The sequence below is a fragment of the Oncorhynchus masou genome, chromosome 22, assembly GCF_036934945.1.
Source record: "Oncorhynchus masou masou isolate Uvic2021 chromosome 22, UVic_Omas_1.1, whole genome shotgun sequence".
Lineage (NCBI taxonomy): Eukaryota > Metazoa > Chordata > Actinopteri > Salmoniformes > Salmonidae > Oncorhynchus > Oncorhynchus masou.
In genome coordinates, this window is record NC_088233.1 from 51,224,698 (window position 1) to 51,247,172 (window position 22,475).

The 22,475-nt window shown below is 40.8% G+C and overlaps 1 protein-coding gene across 3 annotated transcripts; it reads right to left on the bottom strand.

The window, feature by feature from the left end:
* Positions 1-1,824: 1,824 nt before the first annotated feature.
* rbpms2a (RNA binding protein, mRNA processing factor 2a) lies at positions 1,825-16,431 on the bottom strand. Of its 3 annotated transcripts, XR_010450966.1 has the most exons (9): positions 15,887-16,431; positions 8,430-8,507; positions 8,246-8,284; positions 7,915-7,977; positions 7,251-7,401; positions 6,329-6,492; positions 3,124-3,196; positions 2,828-2,879; positions 1,825-2,747 (listed from the first exon to the last, which is right to left on the bottom strand). XR_010450966.1 is itself a non-coding variant. In XM_064930536.1 (8 exons), the coding sequence occupies exons 1-7, from the start codon at positions 15,941-15,943 to the stop codon at positions 3,131-3,133; spliced, it is 603 nt and encodes a 200-aa protein (XP_064786608.1). In that variant the 5' UTR covers positions 15,944-16,431; the 3' UTR covers positions 1,825-2,879; positions 3,124-3,130. The 3 variants fall into 3 exon arrangements, 2 of the variants coding, with proteins under 2 accessions (XP_064786608.1, XP_064786607.1); XM_064930536.1 differs by having other exon boundaries at positions 1,825-2,879; positions 6,344-6,492; XM_064930535.1 differs by having other exon boundaries at positions 1,825-2,879.
* Positions 16,432-22,475: the final 6,044 nt, after the last annotated feature.

Sequence of the window (22,475 nt, forward strand, 5' to 3'; positions counted from 1 at the left end):
TATAAATAGGTTTGATGCTGTGTTGGTCCCATATTTCATGAGCTGAAATAAAAAATACCAGAAATGTTCCATACACACAAAAACCTTATTTTCCTCTCATTTTGAGCACACATTTGTTTATATCCCTGTTCGTGAGCATTTCTCATTTGTCAAGATAATCCACCCACTTGACAGGTGTGGCATATCAAGAAGCTAATTAAACAGCATGATCATTACACAAGTGCACCTTGTACTGGGGACAATAAAAGGCCACTTTAAAATGTGCAGTTTTGTCAACACAATGCCACAGATGTCTCAAGTTGAGGGAGCTTGTCCGTCAAAGCTTTTGCCAGTGAATTGAATGTTAATTTCTCTACCATGTCTGTAATAAAGCCCTTTTGTGGGGAAAAACTCATTCTGATTGGCTCGGCCTGGCTCCCCACCCAAACAAAACTAGGCCTGTCTGTCGCTACGTTTCCCTCCTGTGGTCATAATACCTTCTCTGTCTGATATTCTGTGCATACATCGAAAAGTGACTTAAGAGGTCTCACTTTCAGAGCACATCGCCTATTGTTCTAATCACCAATTACATTGAGCTTGTTAGCCAGCTCCCCTAGTGGTAGCATTTCCATTCAGAATGAATTAGTATTTTGCATGCCTGTTAGCAATTAGCTGTTCGTTAGCATTTCTGTGGTGGTAGGCAATTTGTGTACAACGCTCATGGTTAATGTTGTGTAGACATACAATACTGCACTGTTTACATTAGATGTTCTAAGTTTACCATGTCTACAAGTTACATAGTCTGTAGGTTATTGCCATGTGCACACACTTACTGCTACAGTGTATAGCCTGTGCTGTAATGTACAAGCTTGTTAGTCATGTAGAGCAGTGCTATAGTCAAAGTTTTACCTCATTCATTTCAGAACCACAATCATTTTCAGTCACAATCACTGTTAGAGTGGTGTTGGATGTGTGTATGGATAATTTATTAAACCCCGAAGCACTACATCCTCATTTTGGCAGACTTTCACCTTCGCAGTAACTTATGCTGTATTTGGAAAAGGACTTAGATTTTGAAAATGTAAATAATTTGTGGACCTGTCAGTAGCATGTTTGAATCGATTTCTCTCAACCTATGCTGGACTGACCGCGAATACTGAAATGTCTACTCCAGAAATATGAAATTAAGGTACTCACATAGTAGTATTCTTCATACATCAATGGAAAAGGTGAACTGTTCTGAAGTTCAACTGCAGCCTATTGTTTAAACCATGGTCCAGGTCAGATCACTAAAATACTAAGCCATTTACAATTGTGAAGTACCTTATTTTTTGGCTGTGTCGGGAGTATGAAAGCATCAGTCAAGTTATTTATTCTGCTAATAATTTTAGATTGCAAACTCACTAAACGACAGCATCTTTTTACCATATTTCCTGAAAAAAAAAAAAAGCCCAATCGTGGCATATCCCCCATTTTCACAAATTACTGTCTGCTTGCAATTCAACCACTACATGGTGCATATGCATGGTCTAAAGTTTGCGGGGCATTAAGCACATTCTCACATCAGTTATTAATGACAACTTTTACGTGAACTGGCACATGTTTGAGTAGATTTAAAGTTAACATTTAAGTCCCCAGAGCACTACAACTGCTCCTACGCATTTATTATAACAAAGACCCAAAGGCTAGAAAGAAAGACAATCCAAGGACATCATGGGGGACCACCAGAAACCAAAAGTGCCCAATTCAAAGTGTACATGTATGTTCAGATCCATCATGTTCCATCCTTCAGTTGAGGTAACATTTGATCCCAGTCCCTTGTGTTTAAAAAAATAAATAAAACGCTTCAGATCAATCCATTTATTATCCAGTTTCACATTCTGAATGATCAGCATTTTGTTTTACAGCAATCTCATGTTAGCAGTCCATGTACAGTAGCAGTTCTGACTGCCACGGTCAGAATATTTCAGTATTTAACACCAAGCCAAAGAAAATTGCACTTTTGTTCTACTTCAAAACAGGATATTATAGACAGGATTCAACATCCATCAAAAACAACAAAGAAACCCACAAGGGCAGACTAAACATCAACTTATACAGATTACTTCTTTAAATTGCACAAAAATGCATAAATACTCATTACACAAATGTACAAAAATACTTGTACTCACTGTTTTGTTCAAATATAATCTAAACACAGATATTTTGGCAAAACTGGGTCGTTAGAGGTTGCATTCAAAAGGTCCAAGGTTACAGACAGCGTCAGCATTCTTAGACAGGTTTACAGTTAAAGATCAGAAGAAGAAAACCCAGTGCATACATTATCCATTCTGAACAAAGAAAACACAAAAATGACAAGAAACAAGATGTCTGCATCTACTTCGCAGGTAACATCGTAAGCAACTCAATCCAAGGTAATCTTCAAAGAAGCGAGACTAAGAATAATGAAAACATACTGTAGGGGTCCGCCTAGACCTCTCGCTATTATGGCAACATAAGCAATATGAAATGACAAAATGTTTGGATTTCTAATTCATGCCGAATACCTCAACATGGATTGATTGTTGAGTCCCACCCACATCCAATAGAGAGCAGCTTGATAGTTTCAGCACAGAGTTAGGTCCACTTCGAGAAAAGACTGCGCACACTTTTTTTTTGGGGGGGGGGGGGGGGCTGTACCGTCAAAGGCCAAAAGTCAGATTGTCTTCTGCTTCAGATTGTCGTCCGCAACATGTTTCCACGGTCTCAAAATCCTCCTCTCCATTTTTCTGCGAGGAAAGCAACATCGGTAATGCACCTTAATGTCCGTTAAATAAACCGGATTTAAATTCAATTGAGTTCAGAATACCTTTACTCTGCTCTGAGGGGAAAAACAAAAACCTTCAGGTACTGAATGGGATCTGGGGAGAGCGAGAAAATGGTTTAAAAACATTGTTTTGCAATTCCATACAAATTAGCCAACTGAAAGCATCACATGTGAAAGCTCAAGAAATAATGACATGGGCTGAGTCTGAGCACCCACCCTATTCTCTTCAGTGCACTACTTCCTATGTAGGCCCTTGTCAAAAGTTGTGTAGTAAGTAATAGGGTGCCATTTCGGATGCAGACAGTTTAGCTAGGCTTCTTGGGATGGGTCATACTTACTAAACACTTAACAGAACTGCCGGGATTTCCATCCTGGTTGTGAGGTTTCAGATGGGGACGGGTACCAACGCATCTGAGGAATACAAAGCAGGCTTAGAGGGCACTCCAGCAGAAAAGCCCATGCTTGGGTCATGTTCAGCATTTGGTTTATTACACAAGGTAGGCCCTCTCTGTTGGTCCGTTTTCTTCCATGTGCTGTCTAATGAACACAACCCAGGTGAAATACTGGCCTAGTATTCTTCTGATCACCTTACCAGAGACAAAATTACTTTCAGAGTTACCAAATACTAGGTTATGTGAATATTGCTTCAGACACTTTACAGACATTCAATTGTTACAGAGTAGGCATTGTTTGGTCAATCAACCTGATTTACACAGCAACAGAGTGCTCCTTTTTCTTTATTCTCCCAGATAGTCACCAGTTGAAGTATCCCGGAGTAAGGAATGTTGTTTTAGCCACAAAGGTACTAAAAACGGGGAGAACAGCAGAAATAAACAGGATCTATTCTGCGGGTGCACCAAGTTCAAATAATTGACTCTCACTGACAAGACATTTAACCTACAGTACAACTCCACACGCCAGACGGCATTAGTGTCAGTCTACTCTACAAACCATCCACTGAACTGTACAGGAAAGCTACTGTTTTCAGACCCAATTTCTGTAGCTTTCACCACGTCGCCATTAATTGTATTCCTGTCCCCCATTGGACAGAGCCACACATCAGACCTTTGTGTTCCAGCCAAGGGCACCGGTAGGAGAACACCAGACAAAGTGTTCAGCACTTCCATACCCTGTGGTCATGTTGCATTCTATTTTCCCCCCGGAACACGCCCCTCAGAATGCCCCACATTCCTCGGGCCCCGCTGGGCTTGGAAAATAGACTTCACAATTAACTTCCTATGCAAATAGAATGAGAGGGAGCCTGTTAATGTATGAGGGAGCCCATCAATGAGCAGCCACCATTGTTGGGTCAAAGTTCAAGTAGCAGAGCTATTAGCCACAGGGTGAAGTTTCCCCCAAGGAACAGATAACAGGAGGCTGCCGAGGGGAGGACAACTCAAATGCTTGCATGAGTAAATGGAATGGTATCAACTCCCTTGCATCTATTCCATTCCAGACATTACTAGGAGCCTGTCCTCCCAAATTAAGGTGCTACCAGCCACCTGTGATACAAATCTAGGGGATCATCATCTCCCCTAATCCTAACCATTAGTGGGGCAAATGCAAAACTGGCTCGAGATCAGCATCTAGGGTTAGCATCACTCTATACCTACCAACTGTGAGGGAGGTGGTTTTACTACAGTAACAGAGCTTCAGGGTGTGCAGCCTTTTGTTCCAGTCAGCACTAAACAACGCAGATCTTGCGTCAGTTGTCTTTTCAATCATAATGAAAAAGAGAGGTGAGGCTGAGCTATATCCCAGATACCAGTGTTAAAAAAATGTTGTGTTGGTGCTGGGCTGTTACTCGCTGTTTATCATCTATGCATAGTCACTTTACCCATAATGTACATATTACGCCAATTACCTCTACTAACCTGTACCCCCGCACATTGTACTGGTAGACTTGTTACTTAAAATATTTACTAATTGTATTTTTTTTTACTCTTATGTTTCTGAAAACGGTGTTCATTAAGGGCTTATAAGTAAGCATTTCAGTTTGTTGTAGTTGGCGCATGTGACAAATAAAATCTCATTTGATACAAATGCCATGTAGTTCTCCAGGACCAAGGTTGGTGACTACTACGAATACACAGCATCTCATAAGTGAACTTGTGGAATTTGGGGGCTTAGCTCTGCAGGCGCTACACATTACATAACAAAAGGCCCTCTGACCTAAGACTTTGATTACCTATGCACATTGAGGGGAATGAATGATGCATGGATGCCCTCATTCACCTCACTGAACTTTACAGTTAGCAGTTACTGAGATTTGACTCCACTTTCACCTTTAATGGTCTCTTTTGCAGCCGGCCATCAACATGATATACTGTGGTTTACAATTGGTGTGTATTCCACAACTATTAAGGGAACGGTTAGTACAATGCCACCCATGGAAAACTGCAATTGAATGTGTGAGTGAGAAAAGACAACTGCATTCCCTTAACCCAGAATATTGGTAAAAGCAAAGGGAACAGCTACAGGAACACAACATGCCCAAGACTTCAGGTACACTGTAGCCCTGAAGTACAGAGTCAGGTTGATATGTGCTGGCAGGTAGAAAAGTCAACCCCTACACAGCTTTGACCTTTAACTCGCATTGAGTTATTGCTACGGCAATTCACAGGAATGCCAGAGCCAACCAAACGATTGGTCTGCTCACCGAGAGCTGGTTCGCAGGACAACCAGTCACAACCGATTAAAGGTTTACAATGAACATCATTTAGAGTCATTACCACTCTAGTCACCAGAGTGATGAGACACATTCTTATACTGTAAGAAAATAGAATGTATGATATTTTACTTGTAACAAAGCCATCAAAATGCATATCCAGGGGCGAAGCAAGCAAATTAATTTCAGCTGTCCTACACAACACAAGACACCCCGTATTTAATGACACCTCATAATTCCATGTATCATACATGAGGGTCAGAGTTCATTGGGAATAAAACAATGCGCCATCTGAGCAGTGTTGTCAAGACTGTCCTCACTCACTCGTTTTAAGAGGTCATAGAAACAGCAAAAACAGTGGAGAGGCTTGGCTAACATTTTACAGGACTTTATGGGCAACAGATTCACTCAACGACCAATACATAATCCAACCTGAGAGCCAATTAAAAACAGATTTTCTCTGTTGTGATCTCTTAGCAACGAATCCTGTGCACAGGAATGTTGTGAGGAATTTTACGAAAGGAGTGAAGCAGACAGAGGTTGGACCCTTATTTTACTCCACTGGTGTGGTTTCTTACCGTATGTAAGACAGGCAGTCAGCGGGCTTGGCAACAAGCCCTCCCAAATGCACAGAATGGATCCCGTCATGTTGAACAATACAGTATCAGGTTGTGCATGTTTAAGGGTGGATAAGCTCACTACTGGTTCCTTATGATGTCAGATGATTGAAATGGAACTATCAAGAATGATTATCCAATTTTATTTGGGATTGAGGCCAAACCTGATGTGTATCCATATATGTTCCGCGATCATATGCTACACATATAGCAAGGGATGGTAAATGAGAGAGAGATGTTAAGGGGCAGTAGACCCACCGGTTGGTCCCTCACCTGGGCGTGGAGGGCTGCGGCAGCAGCGGCAGCGGCCGGGTAGGTGAAGGCAGCATGGGGGAGCCCAGGGGGAAGCTCCGTGGTGTACAGTGGGTAAGGGGCCCACGCCTCGGGAGAGGCCGGGATCAGTGCAGCCCCTGTTAGGTCATCTATGGAAAAAAATATGCTCAAATGCATAGTAGTTCTGATCTCAATTTGGGAATTTCTTGGAGGGGTGGGGGGAGAGACAAAAAGATAACTTTAGGGAGATATCAATTAGCATCTCCTCATTTCAAAAGCATTTGCTCCCTTTTGGTGCCTACTAAAAATGACTCAGGACAATGGCCATGTTTAAAAAGTTGGAAAATGTAACTGGCCCTCCAGATAATTTTTGATTTAACGGAATGTGTGAAATCAAGTTCCCAACCAAATTGTTCACACCTGTGTAAATATGTTAGATCAGTGATCCATAATTAAGGGCAGGAGGATGTATTGGGTCAAGTATTCAAACTGGATCCATGTCCTGCTACACTGACTAGAACAATTCTCTTTCACCTTGCCTTACTTCTGGTGGACCCGTCTAAGAGGATGAGAGCCGAGACTTTTTAAAGTGTGGATTTAACAGTGTTTGGGGGAGCAAAGCGCAGGTGCATGGGATTAAAAACCTTGGTGCTGCAGATTAATCAATAACCACTGGAGGACCTGGTTCCAACAAGCGTGGTGAATTTAATTGAAGTGGAACATTGTGCACTACCTAGTTGTGCCTGACCAGCCGAGATAAAACTACAATCTACTTAAGGTGTAGAAGTGAGTTAGTTGATCCAGCATTGTCTGTAGTGCATATTCTAAAAGGAGAGGGAGGAAAGGAGGATTGGGGGAAGCCTATGTCCGCGTGGTGAGTGTTTCTAGGGTAGAGCCGCACACTTACATGGGTCCCGTGCAATGAAGTGTGCTCCTAGAGCTGGGTGGATATTTGTGGGGTTCGGTGTGGCCATCAGCTTACTCTTTGCCATCTTCGTGTTGGCTTTAGCGAACTCTAAGCGCAGGGTCTGGGGACTCTCAGGGTCAAAACGGATCCCCTAGAGAGAGATAGTGAACACTGTAAGGGGGTGGTGGGACTATACTCTGAGAAGAGGTGCAACGTGCTCTTTAGTCTGCTCACATGCATGCAGGTCAAATTACTGTACCACGGTAACTCTTCAGAAGAGCCCATTGAGGAAAACACTTACATAGGGTGAGGGGGGTGGTAGAGCTTCTGGCCAATATGGAAAAGGAGGCCTTTCAGTTGACTGGTTATACATGACTACATTAGTTGAACCATCGAGGTAATATATATCACAGTAAAAACAGCCATCTTGTCACATTTCAACTGCATTATGGTAAGTAGACAATAGAGTCTTCTTCCATAGTGGGCAGTCGTGACCCAACAATCTTGCATATTGGAATTGAAGTCAAGGTCAACATTCAGTTCCTATGTCAAGGTGTCAACCTGCAGTTCAGTATGAAAACAAATCCCCAAAGGTTGAAGAGGATTACTCAACAATTCAGGGATAGCCTCACGTCCACTTATTAATGGCTGAATGACTGCTTACGTTTAATGCGTTCTTCGCAGCTTCAGCACCTGTCCGGTTGTCAAAGGTAACAAACCCGACAGGCTGGAAGAGAGAGCGAGAGAACAGAACATCAGAGACAATACAGGGAAAAGACTGATGACTCTTAGATTGGCTAAAAGGTACACTGTTACATTTCCACATGCAAACAATGGTGTCTGTTAGCTGCAATAATGAAGGAATGAACCAAAGGAAACATCTCATATTTAAGCTACTAGAGCATCACTTGAAGGTATAAAATTGCAAGTCTACAGTACAAGCAACTACAAGCATCCTCACTCCCTTTGTACCTCAGATATGGACATGGTCTCACCTGCTTTGAAGTCAACTTAATAAGGGATCCTTCATAACCCTGTAAATGCAAGTAAAACCACAAACACCTTGTAAGTCACAAGAACACCGAATTTGACGAGCTGGACACACTTATTAGGCATGTCAATAGGGTGAATCAGGAAAAAAGTAATAGTTCAGACATTTGACAAAATATTCTGGCCTACCTTGAATGGTCTGAAGAGCAGGTAGAGTTCCCGTGGCTTGATATCAACTGGAAGGCCGCTGACAAAGAGAGTTCGTACCTGGAAACACAAAATGCTAACTTGACATACGCTACTAAACAAAAGGTCAGATTAGGTTGCCATAGTAGGGTATAAAAATCACAAGAGATCATCCAAGAGTGAGGGTTGAGGCAATATGCATACCCCCAATTTAAAACCTGGCTATGCTAGTTATGCTTTGATTTTGAACACATTTTGTCCTGGCAACAGGACTAATGTTTTTGGGGTTCAGAAACCAATGTTGAGTTTATTTTATCTTTTTTAACTAGGCAAGTCAGTTAAGAAGAAATTCTTATTTTCAATGACAGCCTAGGAACAGTGGGTTAACTGCCTTGTTCAGGGGCAGAACATTTGTACCTTGTCAGCTCGGGAATTTGATCTTGCTGCAACCTTTCGGGTTACTAGTCCAACGCTCTAACCACTAGGCTACCCTGCCGCCCCAAGTGAGGCAGGCATGGGAGAGAATTAAAAGAGCAAGACTTAACAACCTTAAAGAAACAACCCTACTTTGATATGAGCTAAGTTTATATGTTCAATAGTTATAATTTGTCGATGTCCTTTTTTATTAGCTCAATAGGTCAAGTAGCCCAGTTCTTATGTAGCTTCAAATTCCAGATCACACAACTTATGTCAGAATGCATGAAGAGGTGTACAACCAATGCACATGAGAAGCAGAGTTTACCAGCTGAAGCACAGACGCCTCAGAAGAGGTGTACATTTAATCTTGAAAGCGAAAATCTAGCAATTACAACTATCAGCATTGATACAATCATTTCAATTCACAACAATGAATACAAGTTGAACTTCAGGCTTAATTTGGGTACAGCTTTGAGCCTTTAACACTCACTCGGCACCTTAAAAGGATACAGAAGCATGTATATTGCCTTGTGTGAAGTCTCCCCAGCTGTTTAATTTCAGATTTTCCATTCTTACCTTCTGTAGCATTTTTCACTGAGGCTTACTTTAGAAAAAATGACATTTTCATAAATTTCACTGGTATACGTACATGTCATTCCTAACTTTGGCTTTTGGGAAAAATGTGCAAGTATCAGAACACTTAATATACAGGTATTCAGAGACCTCTGCCAATGTACAGCTAATCTGTGAGAATGTTTTTTTGCACTAGGATGAGAACAAGTGAACGCCAGGCTTTCGAAGGAATAAATGTGAACACCACCTAGGGCTCATATTAACAGGCCTTTTGGGAAAATTATGGCACCTTCAGCCAAAGGGAACTGACACTTGTTAAATTGAACCTGTCGATTAAACACAAGGGTGAACGGCATCTAATTTTAGACCAAATGGGCATCACAGATTTCAGACAGAGGATGTGAGGAATCAAGAAAAGAAAAAAAACATTTAGAAAGGCTATTTCAGAACCTAGCCAAGTATATGGTCGAGGTTCCTGGACATTAAAAGGGAGGCTAAGGATGCGTGCACGCACACACACACACACACAACAAAAGGCAATACCAAGAGATGCGTTTTCCTTATTCAGGACAGAGGGTAATTTCCACCAATACACTGGAAATTACTCAACACTTCAGACACCATGAGTATATTATTCCTGGGAGAACACAATCAATTGATTTTCTAACAAGGGTAATTACAATAGCAGCACAGTAACTAACACCCATCTAGCAATTCAGAGAAAAAAGTTAATCTTAAAGCTGGAATCAGTAATGGTGAAACTGCCACACCTATTTCCAATATTACAACAAAAACAAGACTTTGCCCTCAGAAATAATTGCATGAGCGATAGAACAGCAGATTATGTATTGCGTTTAAATTTTTTAAACCACAATTCTAAAAATGGTCCTCCCCTCAGTTTCATAAACAAAAAAACAAGGTGCTGGGGTGAACAGTGCGCCGTTTCCCATAATGTGGATTCCAGCTTTAATGCGTGCAATGCTCAGGTGGTAAATTAAAATACAGATCTCATTGCAGTCTGTGAAGAAATTCACAAGTGACATTTTTTACACATTTTCTACTCAATTAAAATAGGAAATGGTTGACCTTTCCCCTAGGGCCGACACTTTGAGAAAGGATTTGATTGGTATGAGCAATACAGTGAAACTTCTCCCTAAACTACCAGGGGGAGCCATTACCATATTCCATCCTTTCAGATCTCCACAAGTGTTTAGGGTTTAGTTGTCTACTTGGGATTGGGTTGTAGGCTACAGGTACTGAAGCCTTAGAGATTACCTGTACAATGGAGGATATTTACAACAGCCCTATGAAACAAGAACAGTACCACTGGTCCAAAAGCGGACTTCAGATCACCGAGGACAGGTCTGAGGATATAATGACTACTAAATTTAGTTTATCCGGTAAGACAAAGCATAATAAACTGAAATCTAGGTGTTAACTTTGAAGTAACATGAAACTCACCAAAATAGTCATATTCATCCAATTATTCTACAGTCACTTCATTGGCTTTTGACAAAAGATCCAAAAAGCATACAGTGCCTGTAACATTTCCATGAGCAAGGTCGCAACAGCCTGAGCACAATGGGTAGCTTGAACTCAAGTGGAAAACACATTATACTGCCTCCTACTGGAGGATTTTACATAGGGCTGGCAGTGGATTCAAGAGCTTCCACTGGACCAAAGCTGTGCAGTTTCATCACTGGAGCAATATATTCAAGGGCCGAGGTTGGACAGTAAACATGCAGATTAAACGATACAGTACCACTCAAGTTTGGAAACTCATTCAAGGGTATATTTTTTAAACATTTTCTACACGGTAGAACGAAGGCATCAAAACTATTAACACATGGAATCATGTAGTAACCCAAACAAAGTGTTTAACAAATCAAAACGCATTTTAGTCTCCAAAAGTAGCCAATCTTTGCATTAATGACAGCTTTGCACACTCCTGGCATTCTCTCAACCAGCTTCACAAGGAATGCTTGTCTAACAGTCTTGGAGTTCACACATATGCTGAGCTCGTTGGCTGCTTTTCCAACTCATCCCAAACTGGGTTGAGGTTGGGGGATTGTGGAGGCCAGGTCATCTGATGCAGCACTCCATCACTAATTCTTGTTCAAATAGCCCTTAGAGTCTGGAGGTGTGTAAGGCGATTGTCCTGTTGAAAAACAAATGATAGTGGGACTAAGCGCAACCCAGATGGGATGGCGTATTGCTGCAGAATGCGGTGGTAGCCATGCTGGTTAAGCGTGCTTTGAATTCTAAATAAATCACTGACAGGGTCACCAGCAAAGCACCCCCACTGCTCCATGCAGAGTTCCGTTCATCTACCCTGCGTCTCACAAAGACAGCGTTTGGAACCAAAAAAGAGATTTCCACCGGTCTAATGTCCATTGCTAGAGTTTGACACAAGTCTCTTCTTACTGGTGTCCTTTAGTAGTGGTTTCTTTGCAGCAATTTAACCATGAAGGCCTGATTCACCCAGTCTCCACTGAACAGTTGATATTGAGATGGGTCTGTTACTTGAACTCATTTATTTGGGCTGCAATTTGAGGCTGATAACTCAAATGAGCTTATCCTCCACAGCAGAGGTAACTCTGGGTCTTTCCTGGGGCGGCCCTCATGAGCCAGTTTCATCATAGCGCTTGATGATGGTTTGTGACTGCACTTGAAGAAACGTTCAAAGTTCTTTACATTTTCCTGATTGACTGACTTTCATGTCTTAAAGTAAATGGGCTGCTGTTTCTCTTTGCTTATTTGTGCTGTTCTTGCCATAATATGGACTGGGTGTTTCATCAAATAGGGCTCTCTTCTGTATACCTCATCTACCTTGTCACAAAACAACAGAGTGGCTCAAATGCATTAAGTAAAGAAATTTCACAAATGAACAAGGCAAAAGTTAATTGAAATGCATTGCAGGTGACTACCTCGAAGCTGGCTGACAATGCAAAGAGTGTGCAAAGCTTTAAACAAGGCAACGGGTGCCTATTTGAACAATCGCAAATATATTTTGACTTGTTTATTTCATAGTTTGTGTCCTCAATATTATTCTACAATGTAGAAAATGGTACAAAGAAAAAGCCTGGAATGAATAGCTGTCCAAACTATTGACTGGTACTGCACACAACCGTTCAAAAGTTTGGGGTCACTTAGAATTGTCCTTGCTTTTGAAAGAACATTCTGTCCATTAAATTAACATCACATTGATCAGAAATACAGTGTAGACATTGTTAATGTTGTAAATGCCTAATGTTGCTGGAAACAGCTGATTGTACACCCATTTAGATATTCCATAAACAATCAGCTTTTCCAGCAACAATAGTCATTTACAACATTAAACCTCTACAGTGTATTTCTGATCAATTTGATGTTATTTTAAATGAACAAAATGTGCTTTCAAAAACAAAGATAATTTCTAAGTGACCCCAAACGTTTGAACAGTAGTGTACATCTAAAAGGATTCCCCACTAATAGATAGCCCTCATTAACATTTGTCATTTAGCATCACTTACAGTAGTGACTGAATACATTTTTATACTGGCCCACCATGTGAATCGAACCCACAACCCTGGACATGCTCTACCAGCCACGCCACACAGGACATGTCATTCAGTGCATTCGGAAAGTATTCAGACCCTTTGTTATTTTACAGCCTTAATCTAAAATCTACACACAATACCCCATAATGAAAAAGTTAAAACCGATTTTTAGAAATAAAAAAATTGAACACATTTACATAAGTAATCAAACCCTTTACTCAGTACTTTGTTGAAGCACCTTCGGCAACAATTTCAGCCTCAAATCTTCTTGGGTATGAGGCTACAAGCTTGGCACACCTGTATTTGGGGCGTTTCTCCCATTCTTTTACATTTAACATTCTGCAGATCTTCTCAAGCTCTGTCAGGTTGGATGTGGAGCATTGCTGCATAGCTATTTTCAAGTCTCTCCAGAGATGTTCGATCAAGTTCAAGATTTTCAAATCAAGGATCTGTACTTTGCTCCATTCATCTTTCCCTCGATCCTGACTAGTCTCCCAGTCCCTGCCGCTGAATAACATCCCCATAGCATGTGTCCACCGCCACCATGCTTCACCATAGGGATGGTGCCAGGTTTCTTCCAGACATGATGCTTGGCATTCAGGCAAAAGAGTTCAATATTGGTTTCATCAGACCAGAGAATCTTGTTTCTCAAGGTCTAAGAGTCTTTAGGTGTTGTCTGGCCACTACCATGAAGGCCTAACTGGTGGAGTGCTGAAGAGATGGGAGAACATTCCAGAAGGGCAACCATCTCCACATAGGAACTCTGGAGCTCTGTCAGTGACCAACACCTCCCTGACCAAGGCCCTTCTCCCCGATTGCGCAGTTTGGCTGGGCGGCCAGCTCTAGGGATAGTATTGGTGGTCCTTAACTTCTTCCATTGAAGAATGATGGAGGACACTTCTTGTGGACTATCAACACTGCAGAAATGTTTTGGCACAGTTCTGGGGAGGAGTACCTCGACACAATTCCTTCAACCTCATGGCTTGGTTTTTGCTCTGACATTCACTGTCAACTGTGGGACCTTATATAGGACAGGCGTGTGCCTTTCCAAATCATGTCCAATCAATTGAATTTACCACAGGTGGACTCCAATCAAGTTGTAGAAACATCTCAAGGATGATCAATGGAAACAGGATGCACCTGAGCACAATTGAGTGTCATAGCAAAGTGTCTGCATACGGATGGATGTAAATAAGTTGTGTTTTTTATATATTTGCACAATGTCTAAACCTGTTTCGCTTTGTCATTATGGGGTGTTGTGTAGATTAAACTATATATATATATATAAGTTATCAATTTTAGAATGAGACAGTATTGTAACAACTTGGAAAAGGTCAAGGGGTCTATAAACTTTCCAAAGGCACTGTATATCACATTGAAGCCACAATCTCGAATTAATTTAGCCAAACAGCAGTATTACCACTTTTTTACTATAAAGCGAAGATGGGGCTGGAAACTACTCAAATTCATAGATTGAGCTATGGATGCAAAGAATGAAAATCCATGAGTTCAAGTTTAACACATTAAAGCTAACAGTATAAATAGTTTACAATGGAGTAAAACATTTCAATTTTCATGGGGTAATAGTTGTCCTATTAAAGCTCATTTGGCTTAGCCTACAATTATTTTTTAAACCTTTATTTAACTAGGCAAGTCAGTTAAGAACAAATTCTTATTTTCAATGACGGCCTAGGAACAGTGGATTAACTGCCTGTTCAGGGGCAGAACGACAGATTTGTACCTTTTCAAATCCCCGAGCTGACTTGAACTTGCAACCTTTACTAGTCCAACGCTCTAACCACTAGGCTACCCTGCCGCCCCAAATAACATTCTTCAAGAAACTATGAGAATATTTAATTATAAACTGGGTAGTACAAGCCCTGAATGCTAATTGGCTGACAGCCGTGGTATACCACAGGTATGACAAAACATTTGTTAGGTTGGTAACCAGTTTGTAATAACAATAAGTCACCTTAAGGGCTGTATCCAGGCATTCAGCGTTGTCGTGTGTAAAAACAGCCCATACCCCTTGTGCCTTATTGCTTAAATCACCATTGAATAGCAGAATGTTCCAGTAGGCCTACTTGTAGATTATGTGCAGTGTGTATTTTGATTATTCATTACCCTCCCCATAGTAGTGAAGTAGCCTCCAAAACCCATCAAACACACTGTATTTAATAAAAACGCAGTTGCAGTCAATTCATGCTTTAAAAAAAATATTGGGGAATCAAATGTTCAGCAATTAAGGTCTCAACTAGGAATGGAAGATTAAGCTGAACATATATCCCACACAATCGAAATTCAACATTTTTTTCCTGAAATGTTCTCAAGGTCAACTAATAAAACGATGAGATTTCCACAGGCCCCCCCACTGTTTTAAAAACATTTCGACTTCAGAAATCCTCCCTTTAGTTTGCAAGTAGTGAACTCTCGTAAACTCTCCCTTCACAAGACGAAAACATTGTAACTCACATTGAAGCAATGTGTGGTTTGATCGCACGCTGGCTTTCCCACAAGGTAGCCCTACGTTACAGGTGTCGCATAGTGTCAATCCACCTAAAGAGTCAAATGCGATACTAAAAGGTAACATGTTTTTGCTCTACTTGCGCTATAATATCCTTATCCAATATATTGACTTGGTCAAAAATGAAACAAAGTACTGTTGAAGTGTGAAAACAGTGAATTTGGAGTAATTTCTTTAAAAGTAGCCTCATTTGGATTTATATGGCGTGATTTAAAAGGCCTACAGACGTGTAAACTACAACGAAGCTAGGCTACAAAGGAAGACATGCGCTACAAGTTAACACACTATGCAAATCAGTCTTAAAAATGGAATAAGACTTCTTGGAATCCTCAGACCTGAAAAAAGCGATAAACACAACTGACACGCTCAATAAAATGTGTGCCACAAAACACTAATCGTCCCCTTACCTCCTCTTCCAAGGATACAACATTGTTGTTCGGCTCAGAATCAGATTTGAGACTCATTGTGTGACTTTTGCGCTTCTTTGTATAAGACAAAAGTATGTTTTCCCTGTTGGTAGATTTTTCTCTGAAGTGCTTTAAAGTTGCGGAAGAAATCTTGGTGCCGTTTCGTGAGACTGCAGTAAAAAGGGTGACCAGGTGAAGCCGTGTTGGAAAGCCAAAAGTATCCAAGGAACCACAAAATAAGTTAAACTAAAGGTGAAATAGTGGATAGGTGCACTGTGAAGGTGAGAGAAAGGTTAAAAAAAACAAGTGCTCTTGTTTCCCCCTTGCTCACATCAAGCTCGTTTGCGTCAAAATGAAATAAAGATGAAAAAAAAATCGACCTAGGAAAATCTTTAACGTGAGGTGTCCACGCCGTTGTCCCTCGTCCTCTGCTTTGCAATTTGCTCATCAATTACATTAAAAGCCAAAGTGAATGACTTGCACTCATCTCTGATGGCTCTCAGCTTGTCCAACAAAGCCCAACCCACTCCACAACGGTCAATCACTGAGCTACTTCAAAAAGGGAAATGAAAGGTCCAATGCAGCCCTTTTTATCTCGACATCAAATCATTTCTGGGTAACAATTAAGTACCTTACTGCGATTGTTTTCAATTGGTCAAAATTAAACAACAAAAAAAAAAGGATTTTAGCAATAGCAATTTCTCAAGCAATAATTTTGCTAGGAGTGTCTAGTAGACGTTATTACAAAAAATCCGATTTAGCATAATTTGATTTTAGTAGTTTATTTCGTTTAACATATTTTGAAGTAAATACTAATTTTGTCACATTTATGTGGTAAAAGGAGGGCAGTACACCAACATCTGAAATGTACTGAATTTTATTGAGAGAAAAAAGCGATTCATCCATTGATCCTAAGAGACATGACCAAAAATGTGGCTCAGTTTCCATTAGTTACTTACTCCACAGCCAGCTTTAGCGTCACTAGTAGTAGGGTCTATGGCAGGATGCTTAAAACATTATATCCAAATCCTCAGTCCCTTCAAACCGAATGTTATAGCACCCCAAATACCACAACAAGTTGCACATATAGAATATTGGAGGATATTATCGATATTCTGGTATTTATATACTGAACAAAAATCTAAACGCAACATGCAATAATTTCAAGTGAGTTAGAATTCATATTAAGGAAATCAGTCCATTTAAATAAATAAATTCTGCCCTAATCTATGGATTTCACATGGCTGGGCAGGTGCGCAGCCATGGTGGGCCTGGTAGGGCATAGGTCCACCCACTGGGGAGCCAGACTGTATATCTAGTCAAAATCACTGATACATGTCCCTCTCCACCTTCTGAGGTTATGTATAATTTAATATTATGTCTCCAGAGAAACCTGGATTATAATATATACTTGAAAAAATATTTACCCTAGAATAACTACTTTTCTGAGAATTACACACCAATACAGCTCTCTATGTATATTCAGTTGTATCAACTTTGTCTACCATTGGCAGATTTTTAAATGCACAAAAATAAGATAATTTTGGTTGTGCAGACAGTCATACGATCAGGTCAAAATCACTGATACAGGTCTCCCTCCACCCTCTGGTGGTATGGATAACATGTCATTATTTCTCCAGATTAAAATAAAGGTCCTATTTATCAATTTACTATAGGTGGAATCAGGGGTTTTTGTTTGGCGTCAAAATGACCCCAGTATGAGGGTTAATAAAATGCTTCTTTGCACATAATTGATTAATGGGAAAATAATGAGAAATTCTCATATATTATTGAATACTATTACAAATATTATAACAAACAAAAATATTTACTGTAAATAGTGATTATTATAATGTTGATATTAATAGTTTAGACAATAAACTGTGAGAGCTCCCCCTTTCTTATGGCAGAGTCGGCCTATGTAATATCTTTGTGTACTTCTTAAAAATAATAGTGCTTAGGTTTAGAGAATACTGTATACATGTAAGTTTTATGTTTTTCAATTTGTTTTTAATGCTATTCACAAAAAGTCTTCAAAGATGGTTGCATTGCTTTATTGTTTAATTCTATAGGTTAAGCCCGAATTTGCCCAAGATTATCAATGCAGAAAGAAAACAATGTAAAATAATATAATGCTCTATATGAATTTTTACTTCATTTACATGTTTTATTTGTGTAATATATTAAAGGGGATGAAAAGGAATAAAACAAATTGGTTAAATAACACATTCTATAAGAATAATTATTTGATTTCTTCCCCCCATTCATTAAAAACACATTCTAAAAAAAACAAAATAAGAAGACTAAAGAAGGACCTCCCAAGTTTTACATCTCGACAATGCATAATATCAGTTAAGAGGTTACAATTAGTGCCTCATGTTTTCTTTGCCTGTGATTAACCCTGTCCTGGGCTGTACCCTGCATGCTGTGTGGTGCAGAATTAGCTGCTAATGAAGCGTTCAAGGGGAGGCTCCATCTCTGATGACGAATCCCAGATCTCCAGAGGTCTTGATACGGAGCAAAACAACAGCTAACACCCCAGCACCAGTTCAGCCAAAAGTGGGGAGAGGGCGGAAACTTGTGCCCTGCCCTCCCTCCCTGCACTAATCTCAATTTCTCCCCAATGATGGCCCCTGGTCCTGCCCATAGAGATAGATAGATGACTCCAGTGCCCAAAAGCCTGTTTTAGCATGGCCAGTGCCATTAAGGACTTTCACCATTTTGAAGTAGTCAACTTCCTATGGGTTAAGGAAGGATCACATGATTCCATCCAGGTCACCAGGGGGATCAGACAATTAATTATACTTGTGAGGAAACATTCCATAACCGCATGTGGCAGTAAGTCGCCAACCTTGGCTTAATACCTGTTCAAACAACACACTATAGGTGGCAGAGTGAACCCTTTCAGTTTGTTTGACAACTCATAGAAGTAGTAGAAGAAGAAAATGGACTACTTCAAAATGGAGATGGCCTCAATGGAGACCATGCTCTCACAAACGCCATGATAGGACAGATACAATGATGTAAGTCTATGGTCCTGCGTCAATTCCCTCAGGTGTCGGTGAAAATGTTTTGTACAGATCTCTGCCTGTCCCGCTCTATCTCTGCAATCTCTGACGCAAGCGTGGGCGCTCATTGCAAACTGCCCTAGTTCCTCAATTAAAGAAGAATGTCACAGAATGTTATAGAAACATGCAGTTGAATAAAATGCTCCGGAGAAGGAGTGGATATTTAATTAAAAGGGGAGATTAGCCTAGGTTTTCAGCATCAGAGAAGTGGGGGGCCTTTTAGTGTGTGTGACCCCGTTGGAGGCTGTCCCTTGATATATTAAACAGTGTTCCACTCCTCAGGAGTGTGGAGCTAGCTTGTGTCTCCACGAGCATACCGTTTCCTGACTTTGTGTGGGAACACAATTAGGGAAAGGCCGGGCTCTCGGGGGGGGGGCTCTGGAAATATTTGGTTCTTTTGTAATCATTGACCCAATGTTGTTTCTTACAGCCAGGCCTATAAATAGACACTAGGGCCTCTTTCGTTTTTCCCCTCCCTGGCTTTCTATCAAACTTGGCAGGGATGCAAAATATTAGCACTCCTTAGTAACTGCTGCAGTGATGTTATATCTCGGTGTGAAAACCTTGCTCGTTGAGGAAAGGAGTCGGTGTTATGGTGATATATGATATAATAATTGTGGAATGTTACAACTCCTCAGTTATTCTAGCTGTTAATTCATTACCTATTTTCTATATTTGGTTAGATGTGCTGTTTATGTTACGGTTTATGTTGCTGTTCATGTTAGGAATGATCATATTCTCCCAGTGGTGTGAGATATTACTCAAGAAACATAAAACCACATTCTACTGCAGTTGATAAACTTTACACACACATGTTACACGAGAATTGGTACACGTTCTGTATAACCTTTACACAAATGTTACGCAACATTTCAAATTCATGACATCAGTTTCACTAGGATTATTGTTATGATCTGATTCCATTGGCAAAGGAAAACACCAAAATTAAGTCAATACATTATATTCAATGCAAAAAAAGTTGGTGTTAAAGCTGCAATGTGTAAATTGGAGGAAGTCACAGACAGACATATACTGTACATTTATAGACAGACAGACATCTCTCTCTCTCTTTTCTAATCCCTTCCTCTCCCTATCTCTCTCTCTAACTCCTCTTTATCCCCTCCTCCTTCGCTTCTCTCTCCCTCCCTCTTATTTCACCCCTCCACCCTCTTCCCACCTCTCCCAATCTCTCTCTCCCCTCTGTCCTCTCTCCCCCTCTCTCCTTCACCATCTCCCATCTCCCATCTCTCTCTGAAGCTAGGGATAGGGTTAAGGCTAGGTTTAGGGTTGATGCGGGCATGAAGCTAGAGACATCGGCAGAGGCTAGAAATTATTCACGTATTCAATCTTTCAGCAGACACTCTGGATGAACGCAAACCTACACGTCACCATGTGAAATGAACTCTTCACAGTGAAAACTTCCATAGAAAAGCATTACCTACAACCCTTACATAACCCTTGCGCCCGTGAACTCCATTGAGCTAGCTAACCGTCCTTCCACAAACCCATTGTGACCTTATAGGATTCCATGTGTTGAGGTTCAGCTTCTTTCTGTGGCAAAAGGAAGTGGCTTAATTCTTCCTCAACATGGTCCTTCATTCTCTCCCTGCAGTTACACAAAACACTGGCTTCCATCCTCTGTAGAATAGTCAATTATTAATGTAAAGACTCAGAGTATTGTTAAAAAGTGCCCCCAGGAGGCTGTACGTTGAATTAGGGGTCATGGGGGCGATTTGGATGGGTTGAAAAGGTTGAATCTTCCCAAATTGTATATAGAGTTGAAGTCAGAAGTTTACATACACTTAGGTTGGAGTCATTAAAACTCGTTTTTCAACCACTCCACAAATGTCTTGTTAACAAACTACATTTTTGGCAAGTCGGTTAGGACATCTACTTTGTGCATGCTACAAGTAATTTTTACAACAATTGTTTACAGACAGATTATTTCACTTATAATTCACTGTATTACAATTCCAGTGGGTCAGATGTTTACACACACTAAGTTGACTGTGCCTTTAAACAGCTTGGAAAATTCCAGAAAATTATGTCATGGCTTTAGAAGCTTCTGATAGGCTAATTGACATCATTTGAGTCAATTGGAGGAGTACCTGTGGATGTATTTCAAGGCCTACCTTCAAATGCAGTACCTCTTTGTTTGACATCATAGGAAAATCAAAAGAAATCAGCCAAGACCTCAGAAAAATAATTGCCAAATGCCTGCAACATCGAGAGCATCCTGACCAGTTGCATCACTGCCTGGTATGGTAATTGCTCGGCCTCCGACCACAAGGCACTTCAGAGGGTAGTGTGTACGGCCCAGTACACCACTGGGGCAAAGACCCCAGCCACTCCTGTCATAGAGTGTTCTCTCTACTACCGCATGGCAAGCGGTACCGGAGTGCCAAGTGTAGTACAAAAAGGCTTCTCAACAGTTTTTACCCCCAAGCCATAAGACTCCTGAACAGGTAACCAAATGGTTACCCGGACTATTTGCATTGCAACTCCTGTGGCAGGCCGGGCACAGTGCACGCTAACCAGGTCGCCAGGTGCACAGTGTTTCCTCCAACACATTGGTGTGGCTGGCTTCCGGGTTGGATGCGCGCTGTGTTAAGAAGCAGTGCGGCTTGGTTGGGTTGTGTTTCGGAGGACGCATGGCTTTCAACCTTTGTTTCTCCTGAGCCCGTTCGGGAGTTGTAGCGATGAGACAAGATAGTAACTATTAACAATTGGATACCATGAAAAGGGGATAAAATATATATAATATATATTTTTTGAAATGCCAGACTACGGTTTGCAACTGCACATGGGGACAAATATCGTACTTTTTGCAGAAATGTCCTCTGGTCAACAAAAATATAACTGTTTGGCCATAATGACCATTGTTTGGTTTGGAGGAAAAAGGGTGAGGATTGCAAGCTGAAGAACACCATCCCAACCGTGAAGCATGGGGTGGCAGCATCATGTTTTGGAGGTGCTTTGCTGCAGGAGGGAATGGTGCACTTCACAAAATAGATGGCATCATGAAGAGGGGGAATATTATGTGGACATATTGAAGCTACATCTCTAGACATCAGTCAGTTCGTCAGTCAGTTAAAAGTAAGTTAAAGCTTGGTCGCAAATGGGTCTTCCAAATGGACAATGACCCCAAGTATACTTCCAAAGTTGTGTCAAAATGGCTTAAGGACAACAAAGTCAAGGTATTGGAGTGGCCATCACAAAGCCCTGACCTCAATCCTTCAGAAAATTTGTGGGCAGAACTGAAAAAGCGTGTGCGAGCAAGGAGGCCTTACAAACCTGAATCAGTTACACCAGCTCTGTCAGGAGGAATGGGCCAAAATTCACCCAATGTATTGTGGGAAGCTTGTGGAAGGCTACCCAAAATGTTTTACCCAAGTTAAACAATTTCTAGGCAATGCTACCAAATGCTAACTGAGTGCATGTAAACTTCTGACCCACTGGGAATGTGATGAACGAAATAAAAGCTGAAATAAATCACTCTCTACTATTATTCTGACATTTCA